Consider the following 21,508-nt stretch of genomic DNA (forward strand, 5'->3'; position numbering starts at 1 on the left):
TGAAGCAACCCCCGCGAGGTTGAGTAAGACTCACCGAACAGTTGACTGGTACACGAGGTCCTCGCGCCTGCGGTAGTCCTCCATGTGAGAGTAGTTGGTATTGAACATGGCGTCGTAGGTGAAGATTTTCTGCTTGATGGTGCCTCCGTCTGTGACCTGCAAAGCGAGGGTAGGAAAAGGAAAAAAAAAGGGAGAGAGACGGAGAGAGAAGACGCTCGTGATTCATCTGCTGATGGATGGGACGGGGCCAACCTTTTCGCACCTTGAGCTCTGCCGACGCGCAACCTGTTGTCGGCGGGGGCCCGCGGTGGAGGAGAGGCGTGTAATTGCCTCATTGATTAATGTGCCGGAATGATAAGCCTGTAGAGCTCCGGGCAAAGCCGTTGAACAGCTGCTTTTTTTGGGGGGGAGATCACATCTGGGAGTCTCTCCGGCGTGGTCATGGTTGAAGCTTCATGACGCGGGAGGCATTGAGAGTGTTGCATTCGGGACATATAACGACTTTCGGAGGAGCGTACTCCAAAAACGCTGCTCTCCTCTTTTCCTTTTCTTCGTTTTTCCCGGGCAGAGCGATGAATGAGTAGTTCTTTCCTTTCCTCGAATATCCACAGGATTGCAAAAGTCACTTAGCATGTGAATAACAGTGATTTCTTCTCTTGCGCGAAGGCCTCAAGCTGCCATAAAGGGGGTAGTGGGGGGGCGGGGCTGACAGGATTTTAACGGAGCAGCTAATGCCGCTTTGAAGAAGGAAATTGTTTGGTGGGTCCGGAAGCAAGCCCCTTTGCTTTTTTTTTTTTTTTTCTAGTTTAGAAGGTATCATTCACATCAAGCCAATCCTCCTCTCTCGGTTTAAAAAACGTCAAAGCGTTTCTTGATGAGGCGTTATAGTGCAACACACAAAGACACAAAGCCAAATGGTATTTACGAGAGCAAACAATCATTCGACGCCTCGGGGCTGAGCGGGCGACGGTGCCGAAACAACCGAAAGTAGGAACGTGGAAGGAAATGACAAGAGATGGGACGGAGACTCATGAAAGAAAGACTCCGGTCCAACCCTCGAAGTTAAAGCAAGTCATTTTGTTTGGGGCAAGTCATTACAAACATGTTACATCATCGTGTAATGCATTTCGGAGTCGATGTTTGAAGCAAACGTCTGAAATGAACAGCAATCACGTCCTTTTATTTTTATTTTATGTATTTTTTTTCGTTTGTTCGTCTACGTGCTTTTAAAAACCATTCAAAGGACAGGATGGCAGAATACGTCCGAACATTGAAAGCAAAAAAATAAAATAAAATAAAATCCGTCTTTTTGTACCTGTCTGCCATTTATTAATGTACCCGTGCAAGTAAGATGATGACATGTAGCATCTTCGAGATTATTAGATGTCGTCCTTGTGCTGTAAAGAGACATACTGTACATAATGGGTTAGTATGACTCAGCATGACTTAGATTTGTTCTTGATTTTACTGCTTGGTGCTTTCTACCGCCTTTAGTACCGATTCGTCTTACTGTTTATTGTGTATGTTAAATCGCTCCATGTACAGCACTTTGTATGCAGCGATGGCTGTTTGAAAGTGCTCGAGAAGTACTGTTGACTTGACTTAGTAATGGACATATGGTCCATTTCATCTTCATCTATTTGTCATGTTTGAATAAAAAAAATGGACGGCGGATCTGCAAAGCTGGTTTGTCTGGAAATGGGCAGACGTGACCATGGAACATCCTGAATTTTTGCTTGTCGTTGTCGTTATTTTCCTGATCAGTGGTGAACTACAATCCTACAAAGAGTAATATGAACATTTTCTACACGCATTCATTCATTCATCTTCCGTACCGCTTGATCCTCACTAGGGTCGCGGGGGGTGCTGGAGCCCATCCCAGCCGTCTCCGGGCAGTAGGCGGGGGACACCCTGAATCGGTTGCCAGCCAATCGCAGGGCACACATAGACGAACAACCATTCACGCTCACACTCACACCTAGGGACAATTTAGAGTGTTCAATCAGCCTGCCATGCATATTTTTGGAATGTGGGAGGAAACCGGAGGACCCGGAGAAAACCCACGCAGGCCCGGGGAGAACATGCAAACTCCACACAGGGAGGCCGGAGCTGGAATCGAACCCGGTACCTCTGCACTGTGAAGCCCACGTGCTAACCACTGGACTACCGGCAGTGGAACACTAATTATGGCGCGCAGAGCAGTACAAATCCACATTAAGCTCAGCTTTGGTCAGGAGGGTCGTGCGCACACGGCTATTTCCCAAAATCACATTTGCTCTCAAGTTTTTGGTCATTTGAGCGGGTGCGAACATGCACCCGGACTCGGACTCCTTCATAGGCGAAAATGAACCCAAGGTGTAGCTCACCTTCTCGCCCACAATCAGCTGGCATTGGCTCCCACTCACCAATGACCCCGAAAGAATGTTGGGAATGGATGGCCAGAAAATGGAATGAAATGAAGAGCCCCCCCCTCTCAACTCCTCTTGACTGATACATGCCAAAGATAGCGTCTGTGTATGCCCTGCTGCCCAATTGCTTTCAAAGAGGTTCCAGATTGAGATATGTGTGTGTGTGTGTGTGTGTGTGTGTGTGTGTGTGGAAGTGGGAGGAAATTCGACTGGGAGGGGCGGGGTTGGGGATGATGAATAGCATCTGATTGCAGTAAAGTAGCATCAGACGAGGAGGGAAATGCTTCCCCGCGATTGTGGAGTCGAATCTAGGCCACGGCGTGCACACAATGCATCCCACCTCTCCAACACACAGCGGCATGAAAGAGTCGCATCGCCTTCTCCCCACGGGATCGAGCATTCGCAGGTGAGAGGGTGCCACAGACGGGTAGCTGACAATGGGGCAGCTGCATTGCCTGCACGAGAGCTCTCTGCAGACGCGGGAGAGCGGCTTGGCCGTTGATGCCACACGTACTTGCTGACCGTGGGGGGGGGGGGGGGGGGGGGGGGGTTAAGCCAAACCCTCTTCCCACTGGCAGTCTGGCCACGTGCTATTTCAAGCGGCGGCGGCCACGAGAGGACATTCGGGCTCATTCGCCACGGGCCGACTGTGAGAGATTCCATTTGAATTCCTGCATCATCACCGCAGGTCAGAACACCGCAGCAAGGCCTTATATGGTTGAGTAATCCACTGCTTTTCGCGGAGAGGGGATATGGGCCAAGCTCATATCGAGTCACTTTATTTTTATGATTTATATATACATATATAGGGGCGGCCCGGTAGTCCAGTGGTTAGCACGTCGGCTTCACACTGCAGAGGTACCGGGTTCGATTCCAGCTCCGGCCTCTCTGTGTGGAGTTTGCATGTTCTCCCCGGGCCTGCGTGGGTTTTCTCCGGGTGCTCCGGTTTCCTCCCACATTCCAAAAACATGCATGGCAGGCTGATTGAACACTCTAAATTGTCCCTAGGTGTGAGTGTGAGTGCGGATGGTTGTTTGTTTCTGTGTGCCCTGCTGGCAACCGATTCAGGGTGTCCCCCACCTAGTGCACCGAAGACAGCTGGGATAGGCTCCAGCACCCCCCACGACCCTAGTGAGGATCAAGCGGCTCGGAAGATGAATGAATGAATGAATATATATATATATATGTATATATATATATATATATATATATATATATATATGTACACATGCCGGACATTGCAACTCCTGCGGGTGTGCCACCTGGGAGCAGCATAAAACAGTGCAGTTACGGTTTACGGTACCGAAATACAAGGAGTCGGTCAAAACTCCTCAGCAAATCACAGTAATATTGGTGGTTCTACGCTGAGGATAACGAATATATGCCCGCGAGTGTCGTTATATCATCTTTAAACATGCGTTGTTGTTGGATAGCCCGTCCACGTTGTTTTGTATTGTTGGTGAGAAGATAATTACGCTGATTGAAAGATAAGCTACGTTTAAAATATGGAATTTACTGTGTAGGTTTGCGTGTAAACTTCACTTGGGAGTGACAATAATAAACAGCGTGAGCATTTTTGAAGCTGCTTTGATCTCACATTTTCACTCACAAATCAAGGCAAATAAATAAAAAAATCGGTCCATCCATCCATTAACGCAGGCTAAACTTAGCTCCTCCCCATGATACAAAGCTCATCTCTGATTTGAGATGTCTCACTTCAACATAGTTCCTTTACACTTTGGCAGCATCATCGCAATCTGTTTTAGAAAGCGCAAATTCTACGCAGCGGCCCGGTAGTCCAGTGGTTAGCACGTCGGCTTCACAGTGCAGAGGTACCGGGTTCGATTCCAGCTGCGGCCTCCCTGTGTGGAGTTTGCATGTTCTCCCCGGGTCTGCATGGGTTTTCCCCGGGTGCTCCGGTTTCCTCCCACATTCCAAAAACATGCGTGGCAGGCAGATTAAGCACTCTAAATTGTCCCTAGGTGTGAGTGTGAGCGTGGATGATTGTTCGTCTCTGTGTGCCCTGTGATTGGCTGGCAACCAATTCGGGGTGTCCCCCGCCTACTGCCCGGAGACGGCTGGGATGGGCTCCAGCACCCCCCGCGACCCTAGTGAGGATCAAGCGGCTCGGAAGATGAATGAATGAATGAATGAATGTAATTCTACGCAAAGAAGTGACTTGTTCGGTGAATAGCTGCAGGAAGAAAAAACAATAATGCCGATACTGTGAATTTTCGAATAGCAAAGCATAACTATGCCGATGATGACTGAAGACCCCCCCACCTCCCACTTTTCAACTCTCTGATAAGCATGAGGGAATCTCATCATTAAATATGAAATTTCACTTTTCAAGCATTTTGTTTGTGATCTCGAAATCTCGACAAGTCTCGAATGTCAATGAAGCTGCTTCCCTCTTATAATAATTATGAAACAAAAAAAAAAGGTCTTAATGAGATTTATTCCTATTGAGCACCTCATAAGCAGCCTGCGACACGCCGCAACAAAGAAGATGATGAGAGCTTTGTCATGCTACTTTTTTGTGCTATCCACGCTAATTTCCCGAATGTTATTATCACATTAAGTGTCCTTTTGAAACAGATGGGGGGGAGGGGGGTAAAGGGTTGTGAGCCGCAAAGGGAGCCATTGTCTTTTAGCAAAATGGCCATAATTGCCATGCGCGCAAGTGAAGAATGAATCGAGCGGTGGAATTACTTACAAGAACGCAAACCTTCCACGCAAGATGTGGAGTCAGGCAGTGAGCTCAGGATTGTTTTTCTCGCCTTATAATCACCCGCGCCGTATCATCTCCATATCGGATGAAATTAGACCAAAGTGGTCAAGAGAGTTTCGGACGGAGTTTCCCCAAGATCCTGAACCACTTCACGGGAAGACCTGCGTTTTTTTCGTGCCCGCGTGTCTTTCAAGATCCTCACTTTTCCGGACTGAAAGGGTGCAACGGCCCATACTTTTCAGTCATCGCGCGCGGCAAGCTACACCATCAACACCGCACACACCCCATGCTTTTGCTTCACCTTTATGAGGTCTTTAACAATTCTGGATGAATGTGTTGTGAAGACAGAGGACATACGACATCATAATCTGACTTGATAAAGACATGAGTAAACAGTTTGGATTTAGTAGGTAACAGCTGTCCAACCACTTGCCAAATAATGATGCCAGTTGGAGCCGCTTAAGGGGACGGCAGAACACTTGCCAAATAATGATCTGTGACTACTACGGAGATTTTTGAAATGTTTTTTTTTTCTTTGGGACATCATGGATGAAATGAGCGTGTCTCAACTTGCACGTTCAAAAGAAAACAGCAATCTAAAAAGTTTGTTATCATAACGAAGCCTCTTGTTGAAATATAAGCGGTGCCGTGTCAAAAAGCGGCGGGTCCCGAGATGCAACGGACAGTATTTTGCAAGAAAAAAAAAGCGTTTTATTGCAATAATCACAGAAGACAGAAGTGATTTTACAGCAAAATATGAACCGAGTGGGGCTCATTGCAAGCTTTTTGGTTTCGATATCGATCGGGTCAAATTGTTTTCCTTTTAGATTCTGTTTTTAGTTGATGGAGGACTGTGGGCTAATAGTCACAAACGCCCAGTCACGTCTTCTGTGCGATTGGTACCAAGCGGAAAGTCTCTCGCCACGATGTGATGCGGCGCTTAAGTGCTCCGCGGAAGGAATTTGCCCTGGGCGCTTTTACGAGGCGCAAAACGCTGTGATATATAAGAGACCGGACAGAAAGCAAAGTGGTGTGGGCTAAAAGGGCTAATAAAGCAGACGAAATACAGTAGCATGTCAAAGGATTATCTCCGAGACGTACATTTTCATTTTGTTTTTTTTCCCTGTGGCTTTTTTATTTTGGGCGACACTTATTCCAAAAAGAATTTGCAGCTTCGGCAAGAGTCATTCTTTAATCTGACTTGCGTGGTGACGCTTTCTGTTTTATTTCACATTTGGACAGTTTCTCGTTTTACTGTCCAATGGACTGACATGGATAACGAGAGTTTGTTTTGTCTGACCGCCACGGGTTGAATCTTGTCTCGGTTCTGGGTGACGTACGCACTCATCTTTTTGCCATTTTTCCAATGTGATATTAAGACATAAAACAGTTGGCGGTCGCGTGGAGCTGCCAGATGACATGCGCAGATTAGGGCCGGGCCCTGTTGGAAAGTGTACCACCAAGGGGAAGAGAGAGGCTGTGTGTGTGTTGGGGGGGGGGGGATTTGCGCCACTGAGGTATCACTCTGTCATTTAGCTGTTATGCAAGCGTGTTACTGAACACCGTCGGAGACATGCAGGCGCACTTATTATAGCAGCCATTGTGAGTGAGACGTGGCTGTCAGCAGTGAGGGAGGTGATGATAGCAGCAAACTAGGTCGGCGGCTATGCATTGCAGCATGCGCAGGCCGCCACATTAGGCACATCTGGTGACATATTCAGATCTTTGCAGAGAAAGCATGGGTGTTCGGGGCCTATTGTACTAGCATTTATATGTGGGTTTGTAGTGGGGGTGCCGGGGGGGGGGGGGGGTTTGTATTCCTTTCAGTTTGGTGTGTACAGGCGTCACATACAGCAGTGCAAAACTGCACTCTGATAAAATGAGAGCACTGTTAATTGAGCAAGATTGGAATGACTGTTTTTTATCGGTGATGGGAAAACGAAGCTTCATGAAGCAGTGTTTTTGACTCATCTAGAGGTCGCAGTCCTGCTGAGTCACTGCAACCCCAATTAGCAAATCATAGAAAAATTGCCAAGTTGTTCCGGGCTTCTTTGTGCATAAACGAGAATCACATTAAGAACTTCAGTTTATTAATTAGCTGCCAAGATTATTGTTGCTTGGGTCTAAAATTTCTAGTAACTGAACACACTTGATCTATCAAAGTTTCACCCTGAAATGAGTTTTCATTTCAGCCAATGAGCCACATATTCTGGAAACCCAATCGGGGATGATCACGGGAAATGAGATGCGACGCCAACCGCTCGGTCCTAAATCTGTTTGATGAATCAATAACTGTTTTGTCACTGAAGATTCTATCACCTGACGAAGAGGATCAGGAAAACACGTCTGCCGTTTTCATGACTCATCGTCGATCGCAACATTTTTTTCCTCACTTTGACAACCCCAGAGACTTGATTACCTCACCGCCGTGAGCAAAATCATGTTGGAAACGAACAAATTACAACATAACCTTTGACCACGGATACTTCCCATGTTCCAAAGGGAGATCATTAAAGGCAGAGAAGTGTTCTTGCTTTGATGAGGAGTGATAACAGTTGCCAACAAACTATCTCTCAACTCAACTGTATTTATAGAGCAGAGTATCTGGCAGTGTACTGACAAGAACATAAATCGTCCCCGGCTATATAGAAATTTTCATTATTTGACATAAAAACTGTTGTTATTGAAGCCGGAAAATATCCCTTTGGGGTTTTTTTATTTTATTTTATTTTGAAAACCTGAACTTTAAAGGAAAATCTATAGAAATCTAAGAAAAACTGATGGAATATAAGGAAGATGTATAGATGGAGAAAACAACTGTCAGGCATTTCAAATAAATGCACATTGTAATTATAACTCTTTGTGTTGTGATTAGTTGAAGTCATGTGTCTGTTTCTCTTCACCAAACCGGTCGGTCACATCTTGTGTTCCATAGAATGGCGAATTGTAAGATGGGGACATGATGGCCAAGCTCAAATAGCGAAGCATTATTTTGACACACCCACACAGCCAAAAGTGTCGCTTTCCATGTCCCAAAGCGACATGTGTTACAATGTTCAGACGTGTTGTATCCTACAACGCATAAAGTCCTCGTTAGCATGGCGTTGTTGTCTGTGCGTTATTAAACCCATTTTGGCAACAAAGACGGAGTTTCCCTGTGCGCCAATGCCTTTGTTTCTCGCTGGAAGTCCCGAGGTATTGCTGGTATGAATGTTTTAGGAGTATTGCCAAAACAGAAAGTGGTATGGTATGGTATGAGGTGCATTGATCGGAGGAAGGTATAAGACAGATGGATAGAGGAAAGATGAAAATGAAGGGAAGCTAGACGGACAGATCAATAGCTAGACAGACAGACAGAGTATTGAGCCACATGCTGCTTCGCCAAGTTGAAAGACAAGAGACAGTTTTGGGATCAGCTGCAGCAGCTTGCTCCTGGTGAAAATCCATGGTTGATACCAGAAAAATAGAGCAGACATACCTTGGTCTCACAAATGTACAGAAAAGTGCATCGAGCCTGTTTGACCAGGATGTAATTGAATAACACCTGCTCCTCATTTATAGTCATTATTCACAGAGCTCCTTGCATGTGTGCTGTGTTTATTAAGCATGCCTCCACTGCATAAGTCACTCTTCTTTCACCTGTTTGGCCTGCAGGCTTCACCTTTAGCCGCCGCAAATGAACTTCACGGTCAAACGAGGACATTTAGAGTCCCTTCCAGCCTCTCAAGGCTCATTTACTACAAACATCCTTTATTTATGGCGTTTTAGACTCAGTAAACCCCAAAGAGAAATTGTGTTTTACTTGGAGGGTACAGCTAGATTCTAGCTAGAAGCCTTCAAAAGCTTATAAGTGAACTTTTAGTCAGGTACCTTCATGTGCTTATGTCACAGACCATACAAAAATACTGTATAAACAAGCTAACGAGCTAGCTAGCATGGTGAATAGTGGATTTGTACACACACAGTCTACATACATAGGCTAATTTCCACCCAAATGACAAAAAATAAAAAGTAAATCAGTAACAACGTGCCAATAAATAGTCTTTTAAGCCATTTCCTTAGCATTAGGTGCTAGCTTGGATGCACACAAGTCTAGGGAGGTTCTGTTCGCACTTAGTGCGCCACTCGCTATATCTTGGTGTCGAGTGACAGACAGATAGATAGATAGATAGATAGATAGATAGATAGATAGATAGATAGATAGATAGATAGATAGATAGATAGATAGATAGATAGATAGATAGATAGAACTTAAAAGAACAGCACTGACAAACATAGTGTAAAGACATTACACTGTCATCGTAAGCACTTAAATCGTTAGCTTTGACTTTCCTCATGTGTTTAATAGCGTTGAAAACACTGCACACCCATTCACTTTGTATGTTTTTAATTATTATTGTGCTGCCAATGCAGTTTTGAGAGTGCAACATTCGCTAGTTTCTCTTTCATACAACAAATGAGCTGAAAAAGAGGTAATTTCTTGTGCAATGCAGAAGGTCTTAACGCAAAACGGGCGGGGGGTCTGCGGGGGCAAGATGAGTCTGCATATGATTTCGGTCTTCGCCTTTTTCTTCCTTGCATCCTTTATCCCGCAGCCACAACCTGCAAGTGCTGTTTGTCGGATTGCCCATGGAGTGCTCTTCGAGCCATTCATCATGAAGCAGCTGGGGAGTGCACCGCCATGCTAAAATAGACCATTTCCCACACTTTTTGAAATTGTATGAGTGAGTTTATGATGATAAAGTGTCTTTTTTGTTCACAGTGCGGGGATATTTATCACTAGGAAAATCCTCAGACAAATGTCATCTGAAAGAAAAAACTTCTTTAAAGGTGGAAAAAGGTAAATGCAATCATCCTCGGGAGGAGTGAATTTACCCTTCGGAAATATTGAAGTTGCTGAAGGTTGAAATCTCAAATGTAATTGTACACATGACTCATCACGAAAAAAGAAATGTAATTTAAAAATAAATCCAAGACATGATATGGTATTTGACACCAACATTCGAGTGACATTAAATCAGTGGAGTTAAACGTAACTGTTAGCCTCGATATTGAGCTTAACCACACTGACTAAAAACAAAATATATAAATAGTCTGGACATCCTTGAGCACAAGATACACAAGTTCAAATAAATATCAGGCTGACAAAGTTGCTTGACCCCACCGACTATTCATATAATAAATATGACCCCCCCGACCCCGCCAAAAAAAAGAACTTCTACTCTCAATGGGTGTCATGTGGCATTTCTGTCCATGCGACCCTCGGCGTTGGGCTCATTTCATGCTCGAGTAAAATTCTCAAATCCTTAATGTGGCATGGGCCCTTTTCCATTTTTAATAAGACATGCTTGATGTAAATTGGGGAGGCAGACGCGGGCTCACATAATTAACTCCAAATAACCGTTTTAAGGGTGACTCGGGCGCTGCGCTCTTCTGTGCTAAGAAAACGTTGTTAAATGTCAGACGTACAACTCAGCCTTTGTTCCGCGGCTTTACAATACGGTTTATGGCGGACACGGCGTCAACACTTCCAAACACACTTTGCAATGTATGATATGGAATGAAACAGTTTATCATGCAATGCAAATCTCTTTTAATTGAGCCCTTCCTCCACATGGAATGGGAAGTTTGTGGAGAAAAAAACATGTAAAAATTGCAATTTGCTATTTATTGCACTTGCTGGAAATGAAGCAAAGTGTGCAATCATCAGCGAACAAATTGCGGTCTTGTTTGAAGTCAATCATGACTTATTCAAGAAAATCTTCCAAAAATGTCCATCCTTAAAAGTCTAGCTATTAAAATGCAATTAGTCTAAAATAGATACTTTTTATTAGTCCATCAATGGCATTTCCCTTTTTGTGTGAGCATGAGGCTCGCGGAATTTCTGTATGTGGTTGTTCAATACCCAAAGCGCCATTCTCTTTGTTTGATGTTTACTTTGACAGGTAAAATCAAGAGGAGAGTCGATTGCTTGAAGACCTTTTTTTTTCACTATTTTTAATCGCAAGTCAAAGCAAAAACTTGTCCAAATGACTTGAAAAATGTGTCAATTATTCATTCATTCATTCATCTTCCGTACCGCTTGATCCTCACTAGGGTCGCGGGGGGTGCTGGAGCCCATCCCAGCCGTCTCCGGGCAGTAGGCGGGGGACACCCTGAATCGGTTGTCAGCCAATCACAGGGCACACAGAGATGAACAACCATCACACTCACACTCACACCTAGGACAATTTAGAGTGTTCAATCAGCCTGCCATGCATATTTTTGGAATGTGGGAGGAAATCGGAGCACCCGGAGAAAACCCACGCAGGCCCGGGGAGAACATGCAAACTCCACACAGGGAGGCCGGAGCTGGAATCGAACCGGTACCTCTGCACTGTGAAGCCGACGTGCTAACCACTGGACTACCGGGCCGCCCATGTGTCAATTAGGTACTTAGAATTGCAAAGCACCATGGTCACCCCCCCCTCCCCCCCCATACATATTTAATCGCAATGTTCATATTCAAACTTTGCATGATGCTACAGTGGCTTTTAATGATATGAAATGATGTGATTATTTTTTTGGAAAATAACCGCTTTGTGTTTTCCTGCCGAACACTTGGGCCCACTAATTTTCCCGCTTGTCATCATGATGGCAGCGACGTCTTTTCCCGGGTGCAATGTGATGCACTAAAGTTGAGAATCATTGGCGTGGAGAACAACCGAGTGCTTGAAATGAGGGCATCGGGTGCCCCAGGTGGCAGCGAAGTGCCCCAGCATTGCATCACTCCTCATTTGAAGACCGCGCGGCCTTAATGAGTTGTTTGGACACGACGGCTAACGGGACACGACTTGGGAGACGATCTGCCCATTTGATGCGGCGTGGTCGTCCTTCCCCGGGACAATTCGTCTTTGCGGTGATCTTTCAGATGGACTTGGCGTGTGGCCCTGATATATAACTGCTCACCTGCTCGGCACCAAGCACCTTGTAAGGGAGCCTTTTGTTCTCACATCTGCAAAAGGATAAAGCATCTGAAAGGAAACGGCGAAATGGCTCGCGCGGAGGCGATTTAGGGCCGCTCCGAGAAGAAATAGGAATGCGCTTAACAATGAGGTCACCGCTACAAGTTAGTCGCAGATTAGTTTGTTCACGCGCTAGAAAGCCTCAATAAACAATTAGACTTCCGATCTGCCGATAATAAAAACTCATTAGCTACCGCTTGGCAAATGACGGGCTTATATTCATTGTTAAAAAGTGTTCACAAAGGTTTATGAATCACTAAGAAAAACGTTTCAACAATTATTAAGCGTATTTTAAGCGGCTTATGTGGCACTGAGTTCTGAGAACAGAGGCAGAGGGAGGAGAATATTTGAGATTGGAGATCTCTTCTCCAATGCCTTTTGTTCTCACATCTTCAAGAGAATAAACCATTTGAAAGGAAACGTTATACCGGCTTGTGTTTAGATGATCAGGATGAGGGGGTGCGCTTTACAATGCGGTCAACACTAGAAATTGGTGCTGGGATTGTTTGTTAACATAATGAAATAAACAGCTCGAAGGCTTTGAATGTTGATGCTGTATTTAGAAACACAGGCAGAGCTAGAGGGGGATGCCGGGGGGGGGGGGGGGGGTATTGCCCCCACACCTGAAATATGCTTGGTGCCAGGCCAGATAATTGACTTGTGGGCATTTTGCTCCCACCCCGGGAACATATAATTTATGTTCATTAGCATTTTCTGAAGATTTGGGGGGGGGGGGGGGGGGGTTAAAAAAAAAACACTCAAAGTGGGGCCCTCAGCACACCACTGGTTGCCCAGCCCTGGTCTACATACTGCCATAGTGTGACAACTGGCTGAAAACATTGAATATTACATTAATTTCAGCTAAAATTGAGATTTCAGAATACTCAAAAAATTTCTCCTTGCAGAAGCGGCCATGATCTGGATTTTCCGTGTTTAGATTTGTTGTCGCTTTTGTCTTCATCCTGCTCGTCAAAGCGGTCCCTGGCGTCTACCAATCGGCTCCCTCTGCCACTTGTGCCTTGACCAGCTGTTCCTTGTTGTCTCGTCAGTTTGCGTGTTTTTCAGCTCCCCGGTTTCGTGCTCTCTTTGTCGGTTCATTCTTTGCGGTTCTGTTGAAGTGCCGTCCTGTGTCTTGTGGTGGTGGTGGTAGTGGTGTTTGTGTGGGTTTTGTTTTGACTTTACTCATCTTTGCGTTTCGATTTTTTTCCTGAGCCATGTTTGCCATTTCGTTTTTGGAAACGCATTCCTTTTTCTTGTTTAAAAGCATCCTGCACTGCTGCCTTGCTTCTCCTCCCCCCCAACGCCCCCCCCAACCCCGCTTGGGTCCTTAGTCTGCCAAACCCTGACAGAAACGTCAGGGGATTTCCATTGGTTCATTGACTTGGGTTAAGCACTCACAAATAAATGAAGATGAGCCCCCCCCCTCCCCTCCCAAAAACGTTTTCCCATTCCCCGGAATATCCGATATTAGTATTGTGTATACACATGGGATATTAAAACTAAAATGTACAGTGTCAATCAAAATTTAGCATAGCTATGTTTTGTACCGGCAGGATAATGAACATTGCACTTGCGTCAACATGTGCGGGTGAACCGAATGTTGTGAAAGTCAACGGATTTCAATCGAAGTGGACGTAAAAGAATCCGATCACATTTTTTGTCGTCTCGCCGGGGGATGCTAGCAAGATGCTATCGCCGCATCTCGGCCACTTTACAATTGGCTTTATCAGTGTATCGCTAGCGTCTCCGCTAAACCAACTCTATTTATCCTCGGAATGAATTTGAGCTCTACGTTTCAGCGCCTTCCCGCCTCCGATAATACTGAGGAAACGTCTTGCCTCAGAGATACCCGCGCGGGGCTTTCGAAGGATACATTGCGAAAGCCCGACGACAGATTTATCTGAGGCCGTAAATCCCGACTGCTTTTCTGCCTAGCCGGCCGGGCCTTTTATGTGTCCATTTGAATGGCGTAATTAGAACCGTAAACAAGACACTTTAAATGCCAGATCTGCAACTCTTGCCGCATGGGCGCTGCTCGGAGCCCTGCCCATTCAACTTAACGCTTGCTTTTCTTTTGGCTTCTTTACAAGAGTAGAACAGAAGATGCTAATTCTATGGATTATTTCATTTGGAGACTTGGGCAACAAATCAAGGACGCGTGTCCTATCATGCCGGGGCCGTAGCCCCACCTCTTGGGGAAATATACCGATTCCGAAATACTCACACTCAATGTACTGGACTTCAGGTGTCAAAGGGGGGTGAGGGGGTGGGGGGGTCAAGTATGAGCAAGCCACACTATGGTGGGCTTGGAGCATTTCTTTTTCTGCTTTCGACTTGTGTACACATTGCAAGTTGGGTGATGCCCACTCAGCTGTTGTTTTGATAACACGGCTCAGCCCGTGCAAGCGACTTTATATGCAAATTAGCGCTATTGCCACAAATCAAAATGCAAATCAGTGAACCCTATTTGGCTTAGAGTGCTTTTATTGCGCCGTCTTTTTGCACTTGTAAAAATGGACGATGTGATTTTTGCTTTTACAGCTTTGCACGTAAGATTGAAGAAGTGCCCTCGTATATAACGGCCGTTTCATTGGCATGTCAGTCTTTTTTTCCCCGAAAGCAGACGTTTTCGGAACCATATGCTGCCTAAACTTTGAAAATGGGGAAAAAAATGCATAACACGTGTTGCATACACCCAAAGACGGTGGTTGACGTCGCCGACTGCGCCATCGACAACGAATATCTTGCAGCTTTCAGGGTACTCGGAAAAGTTCATCAATGACATGAAATAGAGCGGCGCTTGTTCTTCCAGCCCTTGAAAGCAAATGCGCTTGACATTTATCATCAGAACAGCAATTTATAGCTCTGTGATAAAGTCTGGAGACCAGAACACCTTCCAAAACAAACAGCGCCGCGTTGGGATTCAGAATGAACAGTCGCAGCAGTTACACGTGAAATAAAAATAGCTCCAGACGCCACATTTATATTTCATAAGAGAAATGCAACCCTTGTCGCTGACATACAAAGCGGCATTTTCTCCTCGGCGACGTGGAAGACTCCGGAGTCAAGTGTGTTGCCGGCGTTTGAAATCGAGACGCAAACAAAATGCTTTTATCTTAACTAGGGCGCCTCAAAGCCACGTTCATATATCATACATCAAGCGCGATATTTAGCTATCGCGCCCTATGATACGTGCCCCTCGTGTTTACAGCAGTTTTGTATCGATATTTACAATTTGTTATTTCTGTGTGACCTTAAAGTTACGTTGTTTGGAATGGTTTGCGACTTCCCATTCAGCCATATCGATCATGGGGTAATAGCCATCAAATATAGTCATTAAATATGTTGCAGAGGAGATTTATTTCAGGGAGTCTTTTAAGTGTATTTATTTTCACGGCCCAAATGTGTATTTTATGTGTAGGCATAAGAAAAAAGGCCTGACAAACTAGCATCCTTCTTCCCTCCCACCCTCAGGTCATCCAAGACATTCATTGTCATTTATCAGACACTTTTACAGAAGCACTCCCAATGCTAATGTTACTGGAGTTAAATTACATGAAATTACACGACCCAGCAAGATTGGTTCTGAAGGCCCTGGGCAGGTTAGATTAACATACGAGCAACACAGAGAGGCTGAACACCCACATACACCAAAGGGGGTTGGGGGGGGGGGTCTATCCTCTGATCGTTTTGTTAGACTTTGACTTTTTTTGTGGGGGGGGGGACTGAAAGGCCTATTTTGTACCACATAGTGGTTTTTCTACTTTTGAGTGTTCTTGAGTGAAAAAAAAATGGACCGTCAGACTTGAATTGCACAACCTGTAGTTTTGAATGCTCTTGAAAGCCTGCAAAGGCCATTAAAAAAATAAAATAAAAAATAAAAGGGAATATCTGGAAAGCGTAGCGAAATAAAGTGGGTTTGGCTTCAAAGGTGAAATCTTCACTTTTGCTGCTGCAATGGGCTCGTCAAGCCATTGTTACGTCACAATCAATGCTTTCGCTTTTTGCGTGAAAGCTGCTTTGCAATTATTTCTTGGAATGTTTTTCGGTTTGCGTTTCATCAGCAGTTATTGAGATAAAAGGGAACAAAAAGTAACCCGGACTCATGGAATCCCTTATATATCTCATCTCTATGTTACATGCAGCGGTAGAGATACCTAAATGGGCCACTAGGGGTCATATCTCATGTAAAAGACAATCCATACCTATTTCGATACATGGGTACACGCAAGGCGATTCATTTTTAAAGTGGAACAATTTGTTTCCATTCAATTTAACGGAGATTAACATTCGATTGGATATGGTGCGGCTCGGTGTGCCAGGACGTCTCGCGAGGACAATCCTGCTGACATTTAACACCATCAATGAACTCGTCAGTACTGTACTGTGAATAATGTCCATGCGAGTCAAGGATGGCGCAGTTTATGGTGAAACAATTCCCTTTTGCTTCAATTCGTGACACCCAAATCTCCTCGACCCAAACCAAGTTTCCGATTCAAACGGGCTTTCATCACATCCCTAATAGATGGCGAACGGCGTGTACTTGTGGAAGAGTCATCAAGGGTTGGAAATGAAGTGTGGACGGCAGCACTGAGTGATTTCAACATTTCCCGTTTGCTTGACGCGAGGTGTCCGCATCGCTTATCGGCCGACAGAACAAGTGCACTTGTGCAAAGTCCCCAGTGGATGAGGAGGGCGGTGACCTCGCACCATTCATTTAGTCCCGTCTGGCATAAACATAAGTAACTACGTGACAAGCTGAAATTCATTAACAGCGCACAGCCTCTCCGCCAGTGTCTGCAGGCCCTCGCCATGCTTTTGTCAAAAAAAAAAAAAGAAAGGGACTCGACAGAGATCCAATCTGGATCCCTCGGAGGCGCTCAAGCCTTAATGACAACGAGGAGCAATTTTGCGATGTGACACATAGCAGTCGTGCGAAGGATGTCTTGGATGAATATCCGTTGCCCCCTTCCCCTTCCTGCGGGGGACCGCGCCCCCCCCCCTCTCTTGCAGTTAAGAGTCTCGGACCTCGAGGTCAGCGTCTCCTTTTACACGGGCAAAAATCTATTAGAAAAGCTCTCTCTCCGCACTCGCATTAAATTCACTGGGGAGGAGAGGCTGCTTGCTAATTGTTTTTTTTTTTTTCTTGGCTGCACAACTGCGCCGGTTCATCCAGTGCCAGTGGACCTTCTCGCCATTATTAGTGTGATTAGCGAGAGGGCCGCGCATTCCTCGGGAATTGTCTTTGCGTGATTTAACACGAAATCAAGGCCCGATTTTGGAAGCTATCAAGCCTCGTTGTTACGGAATCCTTCAAAACTAGCTCGGAGGGATTTACTGACGACTCACGTGACGGTTTTAAACTCCAATTATGTTTGACTTTGCGTCAATTTGAATGAAATCTGAAGTGACGCTGCTTTTTGGTTGACACAAACTCATTTACGCATCCATCCTCAAGCATGTCTGCACCCATTGTCATTGCTCATTAACTCGCTGCTACGGTAGCTTCGGTTATTGACGTCGCCAGTGAATACAGAACGCTCCACCGCCGATGTGCTGCAAGGTGACAGACTGAGCCAAGATGAGACGACGGGTACGCTGGAATATGACGCACCACCTTGCTCCGATCCTTTGCAAACATTTTATAAGAGTCAATGGGAAATGATGTGTGTGTGTGTGCTCCGTACAAGAAATTAATCATGCAAAAAAAAAACATATCAACACCTTTTGAACTCCAAGATAATTTTTGTCGGAGGGTCGGTGGGGGGGGGACAAGCGAACAACACATCAACTAACCAAAAAAAAACCTCTGAAGCGTTCCCATTGAAAATGACCGGCAACACCCAAGTGCCTGTGAGTGCCATTCCGCCTCTGACGGGAGATTGTGAGGCTTGCTTGGTAAAAAAAGCCTTTTCCAAACACTGTCACATTTTAAAAGCATTTGGGGGTGAGAAGTGTGCGTCACACACCGACAAGTCGTAGCGCAAAGAGTTTCTTCTTGACAAGTGGCCATTTGCGATGAGTGGTTAACATCCATTTCAAGAAAATCCCTCGACCCTGCTCGCTTGCTCTTTGTTCACCGACGCGCTCCCCGTTACAAGCGAAAAGACGGCAACGTCCTGCGGCGCTTGCCTAGACGACCTTTTTGTAACCGGCTTTTTGACCCCGGCGATATCTATTTGACCTTTGTCGCATTTTATTTGTGTCCGGGTTCGTGGGATGCCATCGCCGTTGAGTTGGTCCACAAACTGAGGTTCACAAAACGGTGATTCATCCATCCATCCATCCATTTTCTGAACCGCTTAATCCTCACGAGGGTCGCGGGGGGTGCTGGAGCCCATCCCAGCCGTCTTCGGGCAGTAAGCGGGGGACACCCTGGATGAGTTGCCAGCCAATCGCAGGGCACACAGAGACGAACAACCATCCGCGCTCACATTCACACCTAGGGACAATTTAGAGCGTCCATTCAGCCTACCATGCATGTTTTTGGAATGTGGGAGTAAACCGGAGCACCCGGAGAAAACCCACAGAACATGCAAACTCCACACAGGGAGGCCGGAGATGGAATCGAACCCGGTACCTCTGCACTGTGAAGCCGACGTGCTAACCACTGGTCTACCGGGCCGCCCTTGATTCATTCATCTGAAGAATAATTCTGAACATAGCACTGCCTGGTACTCGGATCCTAAAAAGAAAAAAAAAAAATCTGGCATGGAGATGACGTCCACATCCACTGCAAATGCCAGAAAGAGTGCTGTGATCCACTCCTAATCACTCAAGTAATCACTTTTCTGTTTGGTCCTTCTGTGTTAATAAGAATGGATTCTTGAAAGCCGGGATGATTGTGGTTTGAGGATTATAAATTTGGAACAAGACAGCTTAGAAAAAAAAAATAATAAAACAACAATGCGGCAAAAGTGATTAATTCATGAAAATCCTCTGGGTGGTCATCAGTATTCTACGGAGCCCGGGCCTGACATTTAGAAAGGGGGAAAAAAAAAAACTCATTTGTGCACTCGCTGTAACTATTATGTACGCACGAGAAACTACTTTGTGGGCACGAACTACTACTTTGTGCGCATGGACGACTACATTGTGTGCATAAAATAGAAAGTGCGCACAACGTCGCTCGAGGCTACGCACGAAATGGCCGTGGCTCCCCGCAGGTCACCTGAATGAGAAAATCTGCGAAAAGGTCGAAGGAAAGCTCGATAACGGTCAGGGACGGCGTGATCGAGTTTTATTTTAGGCTCGGGATGAGTTGCAAGGACATCGTGTAAAGCTTGCCGTTGCAAGGAATCATTATCAGCGGGAGACGCATGAACGGGCTTTTTGAGAGCCGGCTTGCTTTACCGGCGGAGCTACGACGCTGGGCACTGGGATCGATTTTATCGTTCAGCAGCAACTGCATGGTTCATGGTTACCGGCGGATGTATACAAAATGAAAACTCTTTGTCATATCACGACTTAAAAGTTGGTATAGAATAAAAAAACGTCAAATGCAATCATTTGTGGGCTTTTGAAGGCACTTTGGAAGGTCAGTTCCAGAGACGGTGCGCTTGATTTGTTGACCCTCTTGTCTATGTTGACCCTATTTTGTGTGAACGGAGCTCCGATCAGGACACGCATTGGCGACGCTAAATTATCATTTTTATTTTGCCGATGCCATCTACACAAAAGTGACAGAATATTTCAGGTTTTCACAATTTCAGCTGAATGTTTTTTTGTTTTTTGGTGTTATTTCGTCAAGTGATTGCACAAAATAAAATCATCTGGATCCAGTCGATGTGTAGTCTACTTTAAAAAAAAAGTACCTGATGCAGATGGTTTTACGTTGTGCAACCGCTTGAACTAAAAACTAAATTCGACAATTTTTTTTTGTTCCTGTCTGATCACGTGTTCATGCAAAGCTTTGCGTAGATGATTTCATATTCGAATCTTGAGTAAACTGATGAAAATATGTTGTGAATATTAACAGCAAAGGCATCATTAGGCAAAGTCGAATGGTCTCATGACGCTCGTTCTTCAGTCAGATGGGACCTTCTTTGTACTCGGAGATGGCGCAAAACAAAGAAGACATTATTTACGTCGGGCAGCACAGACAAGAAAGCATCCCATATTCACGTCGGCGGCATCCATGAGTGGAACGCTCCACTTGCTGCCGTTAACATTTACCGATGAAAAGGAAGCCTCGTCTTCTGTTTTGTTGACATGTAGTGCTTCAGTAAAACAGGCTGCTTATTTGCCTTTTGTGAGATTCTTCCGGGGGGGTGGGGGGGGGGGGGTGACGCAATGATTGGAATCACTGTACCCTGGGTGCGAAGATGGCGATGCAATGATCCGAATCACTGTACCTCCCCTCTGGGGCGCCATATGCAGCATGAGTGGGTCCCAGGTGCTCTTATTTCATATGTGTGAGTATGTGTGTGTGTGTGTGTGTGTTTGATTGTCTGAAGCACATTGAGTCGTCTTGTGTATGAAATGTGACACATAAATAAAACCGCATTGCTTTGCAACTGATTTCCGAATGTTGCCCCGATCTTATTGTCTCATAAGACTAGAAATGGGCCGACCGTGCAGGGGTGGATGACTCGAGGCGCATGACTTCGCAATCCAGCAATTTGGGGACTTGTTTGCCTAAATCGCATAAGACTGGACTTAGACTTGAACCACTTGACTTTGTTTCATGTCATTCGGTTAAAATTGTCAATATCAATAGTCATTCCTCAAAACCAGTGGTGAGCATGTCCGCCCGGACGGAGATCTGGGTTTGAATTAGCCTAACGTGCACGCTAAGGTGCGCCGGTAGGTCTTTCGTCCACCGACTGCAGAGATGTGAAAATATGTCTTGAAGAGTTGCGTCGAAAAACTCGCGTCTTGCGAAATACTTCCCACTCAATTCTACCCGAGGACGAGGCACCGGCGCCAAGTTGGACGCCCAAACCGACGCCACAGGAGAAGTGCTGCGCCTTCCGCGCTGAGCCGGTCGACTGTTGCCCGGGCAACCCTTTCTTGCAAATTCAAACTTGGCTCCGAAGTGGGCCTACGCCTGCGTCTCTCCACGATGTGAGAAACAGGATTAAGGGCAAGGAAAAAAACAAACACGCCTGTATCTAAAAGTACAGCGACCCCCTCGGAAATAGGACAACTGCAATGACCGAAAATTTCAAGTCAAATCCGGAAAGTACAAAAAAAAAAAAATAATAATAATAATCTGAGGGCGGCCCGGTAGTCCAGTGGTTAGCACGTCGGCTTCACAGTCAGAGGTACCGGGTTCGATTCCAGCTCCGGCCTCCCTGTGTGGAGTTTGCATGTTCTCCCCGGACCTGCGTGGGTTTTCTCCGGGTGCTCCGGTTTCCTCCCAC

General features: G+C 45.6%; 2 protein-coding genes across 2 annotated transcripts in view; one reads left to right on the forward strand and one right to left on the reverse strand.

The window, feature by feature from the left end:
- The window catches only part of tbc1d20 (TBC1 domain family, member 20), a 198,365-nt gene that overhangs the window by 137,740 nt on the left and 39,117 nt on the right, over window positions 1–21,508 (forward strand). The gene's annotated exons all lie outside the window — the stretch shown is intronic.
- Window positions 1–21,508, reverse strand: part of igsf21a (immunoglobin superfamily, member 21a) — a 157,261-nt gene that overhangs the window by 68,098 nt on the left and 67,655 nt on the right. Inside the window, exon 3 of the mRNA XM_052076992.1 lies at window positions 35–156. Coding sequence (XP_051932952.1) covers window positions 35–156 — 122 coding nt within the window. The remainder of the gene's footprint in view (window positions 1–34; window positions 157–21,508) is intronic.

This window comes from Hippocampus zosterae, chromosome 9, assembly GCF_025434085.1.
Source record: "Hippocampus zosterae strain Florida chromosome 9, ASM2543408v3, whole genome shotgun sequence".
NCBI classification, from domain to species: domain Eukaryota; kingdom Metazoa; phylum Chordata; class Actinopteri; order Syngnathiformes; family Syngnathidae; genus Hippocampus; species Hippocampus zosterae.